At 43.7% G+C, this 14,863-nt stretch overlaps 1 protein-coding gene across 2 annotated transcripts in view; it reads right to left on the bottom strand.

Annotated features, from left to right (window-relative positions):
* The window catches only part of JAKMIP1 (janus kinase and microtubule interacting protein 1), a 2,220,219-nt gene that overhangs the window by 725,988 nt on the left and 1,479,368 nt on the right, over positions 1-14,863 (bottom strand). For both annotated transcript variants that reach the window (XM_044056204.1, XM_044056206.1), the window contains exon 10: positions 12,927-13,055. In XM_044056204.1, the coding sequence (XP_043912139.1) occupies positions 12,927-13,055 (129 nt within the window). The remainder of the gene's footprint in view (positions 1-12,926; positions 13,056-14,863) is intronic.

The raw sequence follows: 14,863 nt of genomic DNA, 5'->3' as shown, positions 1-14,863 counted from the left end.
TGGTAGAAGCAAATAGATAAGTTAGTTAAATACGCTAAGCACTACGTGGCTCAAGTAGATACAAAAGAGAAGATAAGCAGAAGACAAACTCATGCAATTGCAAATGCAGAGTTCTGAAAGAAGGAGTAGAGGCAGGGGCACAGGCAAGCAAAGCAGACAGGGTAGAGGACAAGCAACGAGTGTTCAACAAAATCAAGTTGGGATGGGGTGCTTGTCACAACTGTGTACAAATGAGACACTGGAAAGGAGAAAGTCCTAATCCACAACAGAAACAAGTGCAGCAGTGGCAAAATCAAACTCCTTCCAACGTTTCTCTACCACCCTCACCCCCAGAATGGCAGCAAATGTAAAGGGGAATGTACTGCAACACTCAGGGGAAGGGATGTGGTAAATGAGAGAGTTGTTAAATCTAGGACAAACAGATGTTCCATTTCTGATTGATATTTGTGCAACTCAATTTGTGTTGAAAAGAAGTGACCACGGTAAAATTCCAGTACCATCTGAAAAAGTGTTAGCAGTGAGTGTCACTAACACTCCTGCCGTTTTTCTTTTATCTAAACCTATTCCAGTCTCTTTAGGACCGACTGAAAATAAGCATGCCTTTCTATTAAGCACCTTGGCTCCAGCAAACTTAATGGCTAAGGATCTGCTTTGAAAGTTAGGATGCATTATCTTTTGCACTCCATTTAGCATCTATTTAGATGAATCAGACAAATCTGAAGTCATTGCCATACTTAGTGTTACTGAGGAAAGAACAGAAGAGCCATGGTCAAGTGCAGACGACGGACTGTTTCAGCAGGTTCCTTACATTTTATAGGCAAGAGATTCTAATGAGGTAGATCTGTTAAAATCTGCCACACCTGTTAGAATGTGTGTGGATCCTATGAAGCCACTTCCTCGTGTAGCACAGTATCTTTTAAAACCAAAGGTAGAATAGGGAATCAAGCCTTTAATAGAATCTGTGATTCAGCAGGGAATTATAGCAAAAACAAGAACTTGATGTAATACTCTCATTTTCCAGTTAAGCCATGCAGAGGTAATACAGATTGAACAAGATTTAAGAGCAACCAGGTTGTCTTCCCTTCCTTCCCTGTAGTGCCAAATCCAGCAACCATATTGAGTTGCATACCACCGTGGGCTACTTGGTTTTCTGTAGTAGACTTAAGTTCAGCCTTTCCTTTCCATCCCTATTCATCCAGACAGCCAGTATTTATTTGCCTTCACTTATGGGGGGATTCAATATATGTATCAGTAACTGGCACAAGGGCTTGTTGATGGTCCCTCAATCTTTTCACAGATTTTAAAGCAGGACCTTGAAGAAATTGAGTTTCTATGCAATCCTGAATTGGTACAATATGCAAATGATATACTTATAGCTTTAGATACATTAACACATTCTCAGCAGGAGTTTATCATCATTATCGAGAATCACATGTGCTCAAGTCCACCTGCAAGATGCCCTACACCCCCAACAATGGAATCCCGAACACAAGACATTCTCGACTGATCAATCTCTCCCCCTTCTGGTCACATGTTGATGCTTGTTCCTAGGTCCAGAGCGGGAGGGAGTTTCGAGGTACAGTGTTTCTGTCAGCTATAATGGAATTTGGCATTCCAACTTCTCATGGAAGTACGTCGACCATAGGAGTACTCAAAAGCACATGTGATTTTGGATAATGAAGGTAAACAGTCTGCAGGACACAATAGATTTATTGAATGAATTAGCAAAAAAGGGGCACAAAGTATAAAGGAAAAACTTTGGTTGTTGTCACCTAAGTTCAAGTATTTAGGACACAATGTCACACACAGGTGTCTCCTGTCTTCACGTGTTGAAGCTGTTATAAAGGCACTCGGACCTGTTACTCAAAAGCATCTGCGAGTTTTCTAGGTTTGGATGGATACTCTAGATAATGGGAAACAAATTACGCAGAAATTGCTAGAACTCTGACTGAAATGCTCAAGCAAGACATACCACAGCCATTGACGTGAAAAGAAAATGAAGAAAGTGCTTTTGCATTCCTAAAACAAACCCTTACTACAGCCTCAGCCTTAGGACTCCCAGATAATTAGAAGCCTATCACCTTGTTCTGTCATGAAAAGGCGGGGTATGCAGCAGAAGTTCTAGTTCAAAAACCAAGTGATGCATTTAGTCCTATGGCATATTACAATTCATTGTTAGTTCTGGTGACTACAGGATTACCGGTCTGCCTGTAGGTAGTAGTGGCAGCTGCACTGATACTAGAACAATCCACAGCATTAATCCTAGGACACAAACTTACAGTTGCAGTTACCCATGCGGTACCTGCGCTGTTGCAAAAATCGAAGATGTAGCATCTTTCAGCTGCCAGATTAACTAAATATGAATTGTTTTTTTTATTTCTAACCCTTCAATCACCACAGAGTGATGCCAGGTATTGAACCCAGCATCCTTCTTGCCTCTGACAGGAGATGGTGAACTGCATGACTGTGTAATTGTGACTAACCATGTGCTTTCCCCTACTCCAAAGGGCAATGTAAAATAGAATTGTTTGTGGGTGGATCACGTAAAACTGACAGAAATGGAAACCTTATTGCAGGAATTTCAATATATACTGAAAATACAGTATTGTGTCAGGAAATACTGAAAGGGGTTACACTTCTGCACAAGGTGCTGAATTGATTGCATTAACCAAAGCCTGTAAAATAGCAACAGATAAAGTTATGAACACTTATACTGGCAGCAGTTATGGGTTTGGGGTAGCCCAATACTTTGGGGAACTGAGGAAATAAAAAATGGAAAGTTTGTGAAAGATTTATTAAATGCTCTGCTGTCACCAAAAGGCAGTGCAAGCTCATACAAAAGGAGATACTGTCACTATGAGAGGTAACCAGTAAGCAGATTATGCAGCCAAGCAAGTTGCTGGTTTGGATGACACTGTCACTGAAAACATTTTTTTAATGATTTGATTACTTTACATAGTGAAGCTTCAGAAGCTGAAAAGAGAGGTGGATCTTTGTGGGTTGTAAAACGTGTGCTGATTTAATATGGAGACAACCTGATGGCAGGATAGTGGCATTTTGGCTGTACTACTCTGGCTGATAAGGGCATACCACTTACAGAATCACACCGATAAGCATGGACTTCTTAATCTTATCCAGTGGGACTGGTTTACCCCTCTTTCTCAGTCTTTAGTTAACCATTATGTACAAAATTGTCATACCTGTCTCTCACATAATATGGCACTTCCTGTATATATAAAAAAAAAAAATCTCCCTTACCCACACATTGGGGACCTTTTGTATGGTTACTGTCTGTGTTTTTTCTGCATGGGTAGAAGCCTATCTATGTGCAAAGTGTGATGCTGAAACAGTAATGAAGAAATTACTAAAGGAATTTATTCCCAGGTTCGGCATACCTCATATCAAGAAGTTATGTACTCACCATAACGTTCGATGTATGTAGTCCATCTCGCCTCATATTCTTACCCATGGGTTCGGAGCCGAATATCGGCTCTGACTCGGCCGACTTTTCTAGCTCGAAGTCTTTCATTGGCTGGGCTAAGCAGCTATCCCATGGTGCACTGCTCCATATCCCCAGATCTAGTTTGCTGCGAAAACTCATTCGTACCCCATGCATACACAACATCCAGGTAAAAGAGTAAGCCAAGTAAGGGAACTCTGTAGATGAACAACCTAACCTCCAAATCCTCCAGGAAGGGGGAAAGGTGGGAGGGTAAGTAAGAATGTGAGGCGAGATGGACTACATACATCGAACGTTATGGTGAGTACATAACTTCTTGATGTTATGTAGTCCTATCTCGCCTACATTCTTACCCATGGGACAGCGTCCCTAGCACCTACACCCTGGGTGGCTCACAGGAAAATACTCCTGAGAACTGTGGAGCCAAAGGACGACCTGCCCCTAGAAACCACATCCAATTTGTAATGAGAAACAAATGTGTGAGGAGCCCAAGTAGCTGCAGCACATATATCATTCATTGACAATCTGGCTTGAAAGGTTGTAGATGTAGAAACAGCCAGAGTAGAGTGAGCCTTGACCGGAAATGGCAGATCTTTTCCTCCTGCGTGGTAGACGAAAGAGATACAACTGGATATCCATCTGGATAGGGTGACCTTGGAGACCGGGGACCCCATTCTGTTTTCCAAAAAGGAAACAAAAAGTTGATCAGATTTCCGGATATCTTTTGTTCGGTGCAGACAGAAGCGTAATTGTCTGTGTACATCCAACTGATGAAATCTAAATTCTGCCTTGTTTGAAAAGTGAGGAAAAAACACAGGCAACTCATTGGATTGATTAAGATTAGACACGGAAGCCAACACAGGCAACTCAATGGATTGATTAAGATTAGACACGGAAGCCACTTTAGGAAGGAACGAAGTGTTTGGTCTAAGAGAAACCCTGTCCTTATGGAAGATTAAGTATGGAGGTTTGATGGAGAGGGCTTGAATTTCTGAAACTCGCCCTGTTGAAGTGATTGCTGTTAAGAAGGCTGTTTTCCAGGTCAAGAATTTCAATTCACAGGTAGCTGCAGGCTCGAAAGGTGGTAAAGTAAGGGCTTGTAGAACAAAATTGAGATCCTAGGGCATGATTGGTTCGGAGACCGGGGGACAGAGCAACAGAGTACACTTCAGGAAAGCCTTGCATAGTCTATGAGCCATGAGACTAGGCTCATTGGCGACATGAAAATTAGAGATCGCTGCCAATTGAACTTTGATGGCAGCTGATGTGGAACCCTGATGGAAAGGCATAGACAAAAACTCCAAGACTGAAGCGATTGGAGCCGTGTAAGGATCAATGCCTCGGGTATGCATCCAGATAGAAAACCTCTTTCATTTGCTAGAATAAATCTTCCTAGTAGATGGCTTATGAGAGGACAATAATATATGAACCACTTCTGGTGAGAATTTATGAAGTCTAACTAATGATGGAAGTGGAGTAGCCAGGCTGTCAGCCGGAGGGTCATCAGGGAGGGGTGAAACTGTCCCGACATGTGTGTCAGTAAGTCTGGTTGAGGGTCCAGAATCCAAGGAGTGCCCACCATGTATGGCTGAAGAAAGGGGAACCAGACTTTGCGAGGCCAGTGTGAAGCAATCAGAATCATTCTGCTTCAAGGATTGCGCTTTCTGAATTACGTTTGACAGCAAAGGAAACGGAGGGAAAGCATAAAGCAGACCAGAGGGCTAATCGTGAACCAGAGCGTCCCTGGGTGACTCCCCCCTGTGGGGGGATCAGAGTGAAGCAGCTGCTGTATTTTGCATTGAGGGGGCTGGCAAAAAGGTTGCAGCAAGGCTGACCCCACCTGCTGAAGATTTACTCTGCAACCAGGCGATTCAGGGACCACTCGTAAGGCATCAGAATAGCTCTGCTTAGCCTGTCCGCAATCATGTTGGACTTCCCCGGAATGTGTGTTGCCACCAGAAACCGTTGGGAAGTTACTGCCCACTGCCACACTCGCATGGCATCTCTGCACAGAGGGTAAGACCTGGTTCCCCCTTGCTTGTTTAGATACCACACCACTGACATGTTGTCCGAGTGTATTGCAATCGTCCCTAGAGGTAGAACACTCTGAAGTGCCTGCAATGCAAGTAGCACTGCTCTCATCTCTAGGACATTTATATGCAGCTGTATCTCATGCTCTTGCCACGTGCCTTGGACTGTCCTGCCAAGATGACACCCCCCCACCCCATCTGGGAGGTGTCCGTGGTCACCGTGGCAACTGGGATGGGTGGAACGAAGGGCCTTCCCCCATCCAAATTGTTGGTGCAAAGCCACCAACCGAGGTCCTGCTTGCATCTGTCCTTGAGCAAAATGGGGTGAGAAAGTGGAAATCTTTGGAGAGACCATTGAACAAAGAGGAGCCATTGGAGAATGCTCATGTGCAATCTCGCTAGAGGGACCAACATGATTGTTGCTGCCATGGTCCCTAGGAGTTGGAGAACCCATCTTGCCTTCGCTTTCCTCAGGGGCATCAGCATGTGTATCTGTTGTTGTAAGACTCTGATCCTCTCCTCTGGTAAAAATGCTCGCATTCGAATGGTGTCTAATTCTGCTCCTAGAAAGGTGACACGCTGCGAGGGCAATAAAGCAGATTTTTCCCAATTTAGTGTTATACCCAACTGGTGACAGAGTGATGGTAGCGTCCCTGGTTTGAACTAGTTGATGCCTGGTGGGGGCGGTAAGGAGCCAGTCATCCAGATACGGAAACGCTTGGAATCCCTGACGTCTCAAGTGAGCCACCACCACCGCCATACACTTGGTGAACACCCTGGGGGCTGTGGTGAGACCAAAGGGCAGGGCTCGAAACTGGAAATGACTGGCTACCAGACGGAAGCGTAGGTGACTCTGGATGCCCTGTCCATTTTCACATGGTAGTAAGCATTCTTGAGGTCGATGAAGCACATCCATACCTCCTCTCCCAACAATGGGAGAATTGATTGTAGTGTGACCACACAGAACTTGGACTTCTGTACATAGTTGTTCAGTTGGCTGAGATCTAATATGGGTCTCAGGTCCCCTGTTCTTTTCGGCACCAAAAAGAATCTTGAGCAAGTCCCTAATCCAATTTGGTCTGAGGGGACATGCTGAATGGCTCCTTTTTCTAGCAGCTTTGAAACCTCTGAGGCTGCTTGACCCTTTGACTGGGTGGAACGTCTGGGAATTTTCTGATTGACGGGTGGTCTGACAAACGGAATGAGATAACCTCCGGAAAATATCCGTAATACCCATCGGTCCTGGGTGATGCTTTCCCAGGCTTCCGGATATAAGGAAATTCGTCCCCCAACTGGCTCCGGATAAGCACAGCTGGGCACTCCCTCAGGAACGAGAGTAGGGAGAGCCGTGAAAGGAATCGCGGTCTCTCGAGTTGCAGGGGCCCCCTCTGCCTCTGGGGCGGCGTTCTCCCTAAATAACCTCCCCCTCCTCTGCCTCTGGAGGGGCGCTCACCTTGTGCGGCAGGAAAAACCCTCTGTGATTTCTTGAACCACATCTTCCCCCCCCACTGGGCCTTGGGTTAAGGCCTAGAAGGAAGGGAAAAATGGACCCCTACGGCAGACAGAGTCTTTCCCTCTTGCTCGCACCTGATGAGGGTGTCTTTCACTTTGATCCTGAACAAAGAAGAACCATCAAAGGGGGCGTCAGTGAAGGAAGACTTGAAGGCCTCCGCAAAGTGACACAGGCGCAGCCAGGCTTGCCTTCTAAGGGTGACTCCTGAGCTTTCTGCCCTACTCGCTCCCTTGGCTGCATACGAAATGAGCCGCATGGACGAGTTGACAATGGAATTGAGGGTAGAGACCTGGGCGTTGACCGTCTGGGCCACCACCTCAGGGACGTTACCCACAAAAGTATCTCCTAACTCCTTGAGGAAGTCTCTCTGGAGCCGAGTGAAGTGAGACAGGTAATTCAGCGACCGTAAGGTAAAGGTTGCTGACGAGAGGGTACGCTTCCCGTACTGGTCCATGGTCCTAAACTCCTTGTTAGGAGGATGGACGGAAGAAGAAAACTCTGCTACTTCCTTCTGAGTGGCTGCCGCCACCACCATGGCATCTACAGGGACTCCCTTGGACAGAAACTCTTTGCCCTGGGGGGCGGAAAGAAACTTGTTGGGACGCCTGGGCATGGGCTGCACAGAATCAGGGTTTTCCCACACTCTTCGACATATCAGATCAAGGAGCTTGTCAAAGGGTGGGGACACCCAGGAGGCGGAGGGCTGAGCACCAAAAGCCTTAAGGAATACTGACTCCTCCTCGGAAGGGGCTTTGGACGGCCAGTCATCTCTTTGTTTCAGTATCTCCAGGATGTCGGAGAAGGAAACATCATCAAAGGATGACTTGGGAGACCCCGCCGATTCCTCAAGGTCAGTATCAGAGGTGAGGGACTCATCCTGGGAGTCTATGTGCTTCCTCTTGCACGTTTTCTTTCTAGGGGCTCCTCAGGCACGAACTCTGAGGGGCCCTCAGAAATTTGGGGACCACCTGTAGGGGTATCCCTAGGTCCTGGTGCTCTGCTGTCCATGGATAGGTGGTGATCAGAGGCTCTCACCGGAGTGGTGGGGGACAGAGTGACCGACCCGCCTGATGTAGCTGATGATCTGGCCCGCTCGGTCCACATAGCCTTGAAGGTTGCCCCCCCCACCCCGAGTCAGAGGGGCGACCAGCCTCCGAGGCCATGACAGGGGTCGGAGTTCCCCAAGCCGAAGCACCGAGAGGGAGACTTGGAACTGAAATAAGCCCCGAGATGTCCCCCTCGGGCCTGACAGAAGAATCCCAAGTCCCGAACCCCGAGGACGGAGCCGACGAGGTCGTAGCCAATGTCGGTACCGATGGAGCCAAAGGGGCCATCGGAACCGGCCTAGGAACATCACACGGCGCGGGACACTCCGGCTCCAAAGACAGAGATATGCTCGGAGGAAGAATGATCGAAGAAGGGGTCGGGATGGGCTCCAGAGCCGACTGGGCCGGAGCCAAAAATAATTTTGCCAAAACTGGTGACTGGAGGAGCCTCTGGACCACCCTATCAACATCCACTTCCGAAAGGGTCCTGGAGGATTTGGAGGACAGGGAGGGAGATCAAGATCTCCTCTCAGGAGAAACTGGTCTGAGACTGGGCGATCGGCTCCTAAGAGGTTCCAATATAATTGGAGCCGACGCCGGTTCCGTCAACACCGACACTTCCTGCGGCCCCGAGGACAGTGGAGCTGAGGAGGTCGATGCAATTTTTGAGACTTTCTCCGGAGGCTCCGATGAAGCTGGCAGAGCCGGAGATCTCTTTTTAGACTTGGCAGATTTTGACTTACCACTGGTAGACGAATCCATAGCCTCTTCAAAAGAGGGGTTCAAGAGTCCCTTTAAAATCAGCTTATTCTTTCTCTCTTGGAGAACTCTAGGACTGAATGCATGGCAAAAACTGCAGGACTCCTGCAGATGAATGGCTCCCAGGCAATAGACACAAATGGAATGCCCATCGGTGATGGACATTTTGTACCCACATTTAGAGTACTTTTTGAAACCCGAAGGTTTGTGCTCCTTGGAATCTTTGGACATCTTCACAACTACACAAACAACGCAAAAACAAGTCTGACAAGAACTCGCAGATGCTCACACCACAAAGACACAGGAACCACAAATAAACAGCGATTAAACACACACACTAGAGAAGCAATGTCAAAAACCTCTAATCAAAAATGGTTGATGACCCCAAGGAAAGGGAAAGCGTAAACCTCTAACTTAAAACGGTTTAGACCGTACACACAGTAAAGCAACCAGAGAAGGACTAGGTCCTCTAACTGAAAACGGGCCTAGCCCGAGGGAACAGTCAGCGGGATACCACACAAAACAAGTACACTATCACAACTTCAAATAACACTAGAGACAATAGCTATGAAAATAGCTTTTTGTTTATGAACCAAAACTTTTCTTTCAAGACAAGAAAAATGGTACTTAGCCACAGCCAAGCGAGACCACGTCCGAGCTACACGAGCGGCAAATGAGATCTGGGGACATGGAGCAGTGCACCATGGGATACCTGCTTAGCCCAGCCAATGAAAGATTTAGAGCTAAAAAAGTCGGCTGAGTTGGAGCAGATATTCGACTCTGAACCCACGGGTAAGAATGTAGGCGAGACAGGACTACATAACATCATTAATTTATATAGAGGTACTCACGTCACTGCTAAAATTGTTAAGAAATTGTTGTGTGTGTTAATTTCTTTACAGTTACATCGCCCTATCACCCACAGTTACCTGGTCTTGTTGAAAGATCTAACCTGACTCAAAATCAGAATTAGCAAAGCTTGTAGTAAAAAGGGGCTAAAATGGACAGATGCTTTGCCTCTGACTCTGATGAGTATGCAAGAAACTGTAAACGCTAGTCATAAACCAAGTCCTCATGAATTTCTTATGGGCCATCCCACCACCTTCCCCATCAGAAAGAAAATGTGAATTAGTATTTACAGATGAAGCTTTGCTGAACTATTGTTAAAAACGTGTTTCTATCTTACAGACTTTTCATAAATGCACCATTTAAGCTCTTCAACTGGCAACAGTTCCCAGTCATGACTTACTGCTAGGTGATTCGGTCTATGTGAAAGTGCTCCAGCCCATATCTTCTTTTGAGCCATGGTGGAAGGGACCTTATCTCATCCTCCTAACTACTCATACTGCAGTAGTGTGTGTGCTGGAATACTGAACTGGGGTCCATGCATCGGACTGCAAGAAAACCTGCTTGACATCTGCAGAGTCCATGGAAAATGGCACCTCTTTCTGATAAAATCACTAGGTCTCCTCCTTCTACTGCTTCCGATGGACAAAAGAGAAATCTTGTTTTTTAGAATGCTGCATCAATATGCCACTGTCCTAAATGCTTACAGCTGCTGAGTGTTTGGATTTGTTTCCCCATGATGCCAAGGGGGGCATTCCAATGCTACCTGGTCCTTTGCAAAAGACGGATTTAGAAATGCTAATTGCTGTAGAAAACCAAACTTGGTGTAACATTACAAATTGGACTAAGCAAATGTATTTTGAATTAGCTGAATTAACACAAGGTGATACTTGTTATGCCAGAGAAGGAGGGAGTAGGTTACAGCAGTTGCGAGAACACCCATGATGAGACTATACTGCTAGAGCTTGGAACAAAGATGTATGACTGGGTAAAAGGCAAGGGAATATTGGAAAAGTATTACATCTGTGGAGACCATGCCTACCCCTGGTTACCCAGAAACTGGTCTGGTTGTTGTTATGTAGGATAAATGACACCAGTTTCGTTTTCATTCTTTCTCTACATCTGCAGGAAGGTTGCGCAATAAGAGGGCCATACCCTTTCTCCACAGTATGGCATATTGCGAACTGCGCATGAAGTGAATCAGTTGTCCCTTATATTAGATGAAATGGCTAATAAGACATTGGAACACATTTGCATGGCAAATAGGGAATTGACTGAAGTATGAGCCACCACCTTACAAAACCAAATAGCTCTTGATTATGTACCGGCCACAAAGGGCTTAGTTTGCCATCTGATTGGAAAATGGTGCTATACATTTGTTTCAGTCTTTCAAGATGAGCAAGAAAAAATGGCTGACTTTATGGAACAATTGGCCATTAATAAGACTAAGACAGAGTCTGATTGAATCTTATTTGGGTGGTTGAGTAATAACTCTGAAGAAGCCCTAGTAGACAGGGTGAAAGTGCTTAGTTTCTGCGTTGTTTTTAATGTTTTAAAAGCTGAATAATAAAAAAACAAATATACAATAAAGTGTTTTTTCCGTCTCAGCACAGAGCGGGTATTATTTGTCTACATTTGTGTGGTTTTACAGCAGGACCGCTGGTTTGGTTATTGGTTGAGTAATATATTTGAAAAATGTTAACACCAGTACAATGCAAACTTTAATTACTTTTGTTATAGTCTGTATAAGAGACGTGCAGGTCAACTTGTGGATGAATTTGTGATTTCCCATCCAAGGTTACATTTAAATAGATTTATGGATGGACTCTGCTTCACATGGATGTGGAGCCTATTCCAGAACATGGGAATCCTTTAATTCACATATCTGTTTTGCTAGCATGTTCTACTTATGTTGCAAACAAAGTTCAAATCCCTGGATTTAGTGTGCTTGGTGCTACTTGTTTTGTGAATGTGCAAAAGCTCCATCAGGGCTGGATCTAAGGATGCTTTATATGCCAAGTACAGCTCGCCTCTCAACAACCTCCAGGTGACAGAGTATAGAGACAGGGCTCTAAGGCAATCTTGGGCCATTTTTCAATAAAATACTTAGTAAATGTTTTATTAAACCCCAGCCAAAATAAAGTTAGCATTTACTAGTGTGATGTTACAGTGGGATAAAGTGTGTTGCATCCATAGACTTTAATGGGGAACCTTTGTGCAAGCGTGGTGGGCTCATTAAAGCAACATGCCACTAAGATTAAAGTCTACTGTTTTTCCTCAGTGACATCACTGTATGGAAATCTTATTTTTAAAATTGTTTTTTTTGCTGAAATACAACAAGAAAATGCTTTTGTACCACATGCCATGGTGCAAAGGTAAGAGTAGAAAAGGTTTGAAAATCACGTTAATTGTTAAAGTTCCTGCATCATTACCATAAGAGTAAGTCACTGGTGAACAGAAACAGTGCTGATTAACTGCTTCTCAGCGCACACACGGTTGGTAATGTCCCAGCAACAAGTGCACAGCATCTGCTCTGGTTTGTCACATTGAAAATAGACACCGATGATACTTACAATAATGTACTCATGTCTACTCAGTGGAACTGCAACATACTGCACCGGTTTCTGGCACTAGAATCATGTGTTACAAATATAAGAAAAGCTTAATCACCCCTTACCATGTAAAGTTTCAAGACACCCCTTTAGTAAAGCCCGGTCACCTCTGAATCTTCACCTTTATTTTTATCAATATACATTTCATACATCACAGTCAACAGTATACAAAACTCTAAGCTTCCGTGTAGAGATATTCAGCCAATTAGCTGGTGCTTTTCAGTACTATTAAGAATTGAATCAAATTATATATGAATTGTTGTATTACTTAAAGTCCCAAACACTAATTTGTGAAAAGAACAAGTGCAGGTTACTACAGTAAACTGTCACAGAAAGGATCAGTTCCAGTCTACCGGTTATTCATTTTCAGCTTATGGAACAAGACATACTTCACCGGGATTAATAAGGGAGACAGTTTGGCCTTTACAAATCAGAAGAGAATTAATTTTTTAATGTAAAGCATTAATATGTCAACAGCCTATCTCAAAAAAATCTGCACAAAAAATAAATCCAGCAGGAGGGCTTTACTTAATACATCAATCAGATTATACAATGTTAAGATCAATTTATTAAGTCTGTGTTTTCTCTATATGTGCAGATTTAAAGCTGAATGGAAAACCAATGATTTTTTTTTAGAAATTCAGAAAATATACCTCTTACCTTAGCTTCTCTTTCTGCGTCAAGCGTTCCACCAACTTGTTCCTGAAGTAGTGCATATGCTCTCTGGAGAGCTTGGTACTCTCTGGTCAGCTGCCTAAACCTCAGTTCCGAGTCTTCTTTAGGAATACTCTTGTAGTGATTAAAAACAAATTAACTCATTTACAAATTACACACAGCAAACATTACAATCAAGTATACTGCAATAGTAAAAAAAAAATATTCACACATGAAAAAAATTTAGAGAGAAAAAAAAATCAACTGATGTGGTTTGAGCACAATTATCCAAAATTTGTACAATTTTAATATATGCCCACACAAGATAAAGAGCTAATAACAGCAACATTCTGCCTGTGAAGGCAACATTCTTTTGCAAAGAAAAGAAAGAATGTGCACAGTTTACTTTCTTCCTCTGCACTGTCCTAACTGAGCTATAGCCTAGAACTCCATCATCCATCACATCGATACTCAACCAATGTTACACATCATGATAATGGATTATAGATATTATGCTATTTTTTAAACAATTATCTACTTCAATATTGCACAGATTGTTCAAGTCCTACCTTCCCAGAAATTTCATTCCTTCTCCTCCTGAATATATTCTGTACATATTATTCCCACAAATTCCATTTATTTCTGTGTAGTTTGCTCCTTCGCTTTTCTAATGATCCCACCTTCAGTTCTTTTTTCCTTTACAACATTCAATAATTCAGTTACTGTTGGTTTAGATTTTGATTTCCATTTTCTAGTAATTGCTTTCACGGCAACAAACAGCATTAAGCTTAGTAGGACTTTACTTTACCTATGCAATTCACTTCTATAACCCAGCGCAAAAGAAATAATTTTCTTAGTAACAATAATTTGCTCCCTTGATGTTTCTGACAAAGTACCCTTTGGGAATTTTTAAAATTTTCCAACTCATTACACCCCCCCCCCCCAAAAAAAAAAAAACATGTTCACAAGCACCCCTTCTGTTTCTCATCACACCTCCAGCATTTGCTGTCTACCTCTGGAAAAATTATCTTAAGTTTACTTGGAGTATAAAAATACCCGTGCAAACACTTCTATGCAAAAACCACAAATCTTCTAGACCTTGTTACATACTTCGGAGCCATACAAACATCCCTCAGTTTCCCATTTCTAACCACATCATCTATTCTAGACTCAATTAAAACCTCAACCACAGCTGGTCTTTCTTTTATTACTCCCCATTCCTTTTGCTTTGCCTACAGTTTATCAATCCCTGTTATGAAAGGCAGTCTCCGACCCACAGTCTACGTTTCTGCTTGGCTTCATTTTATTTTATTTACTTGTTTATTTTCATTCCAAAGACATGCATGGGAAGCGTTTCTCCCTAGGCCTCCCCTGAAAATAGGCTCTGTCCCAGTCAGACTTTCACAGTCAACAAATGTTAAATAAATAAATAAAATAAAAAATCCACTTTCTGTATTAAAACCTTAACCAGGTCAGGAAAGTACAGTTTTGTACCTACCATAAATGTAGATGTCCGATAGGAATGCATCTGCAGTCCTTACAAATGGGTTGTCCTGTCGTCAGGCAGCCCTTCGGTCGGCCGGATTCCAAAGTCTGGGTCTGGCTTCGGCTGGTGTCGCACTTCACCCGACGTCATTGCTGCAGTTACTCGGGTATAAAGGCATCAGCCGATGCCATTTTCCTCAGTGTTTCTTGCCCCAGATGCCAGGTGCCCTCTAGGAAGGCTAAATTTTGATAAATGCCAATGGTTCAAAATATTAGAGAGCAAACCAAAAAATAAGCATTTATGTACATATATACAAACAAATACACCATAATAGATTCCCCCAGCTAGCTATAAGAGGGGCAAATACCCTAGGAGTACCACAGAGGGGAAGGAGGGTGGGTAATCCTGACTGCAGATGCATTCCTATCGGACATATACATTTATGGTAGGTACAAAA

The sequence above is a fragment of the Protopterus annectens genome, chromosome 14.part0 (assembly GCF_019279795.1).
Source record: "Protopterus annectens isolate FY-2018-M chromosome 14.part0, PAN1.0, whole genome shotgun sequence".
Classification (NCBI taxonomy): Eukaryota; Metazoa; Chordata; order Ceratodontiformes; family Protopteridae; genus Protopterus; species Protopterus annectens.
This window is presented reverse-complemented; position numbering and strand designations above follow the sequence as displayed.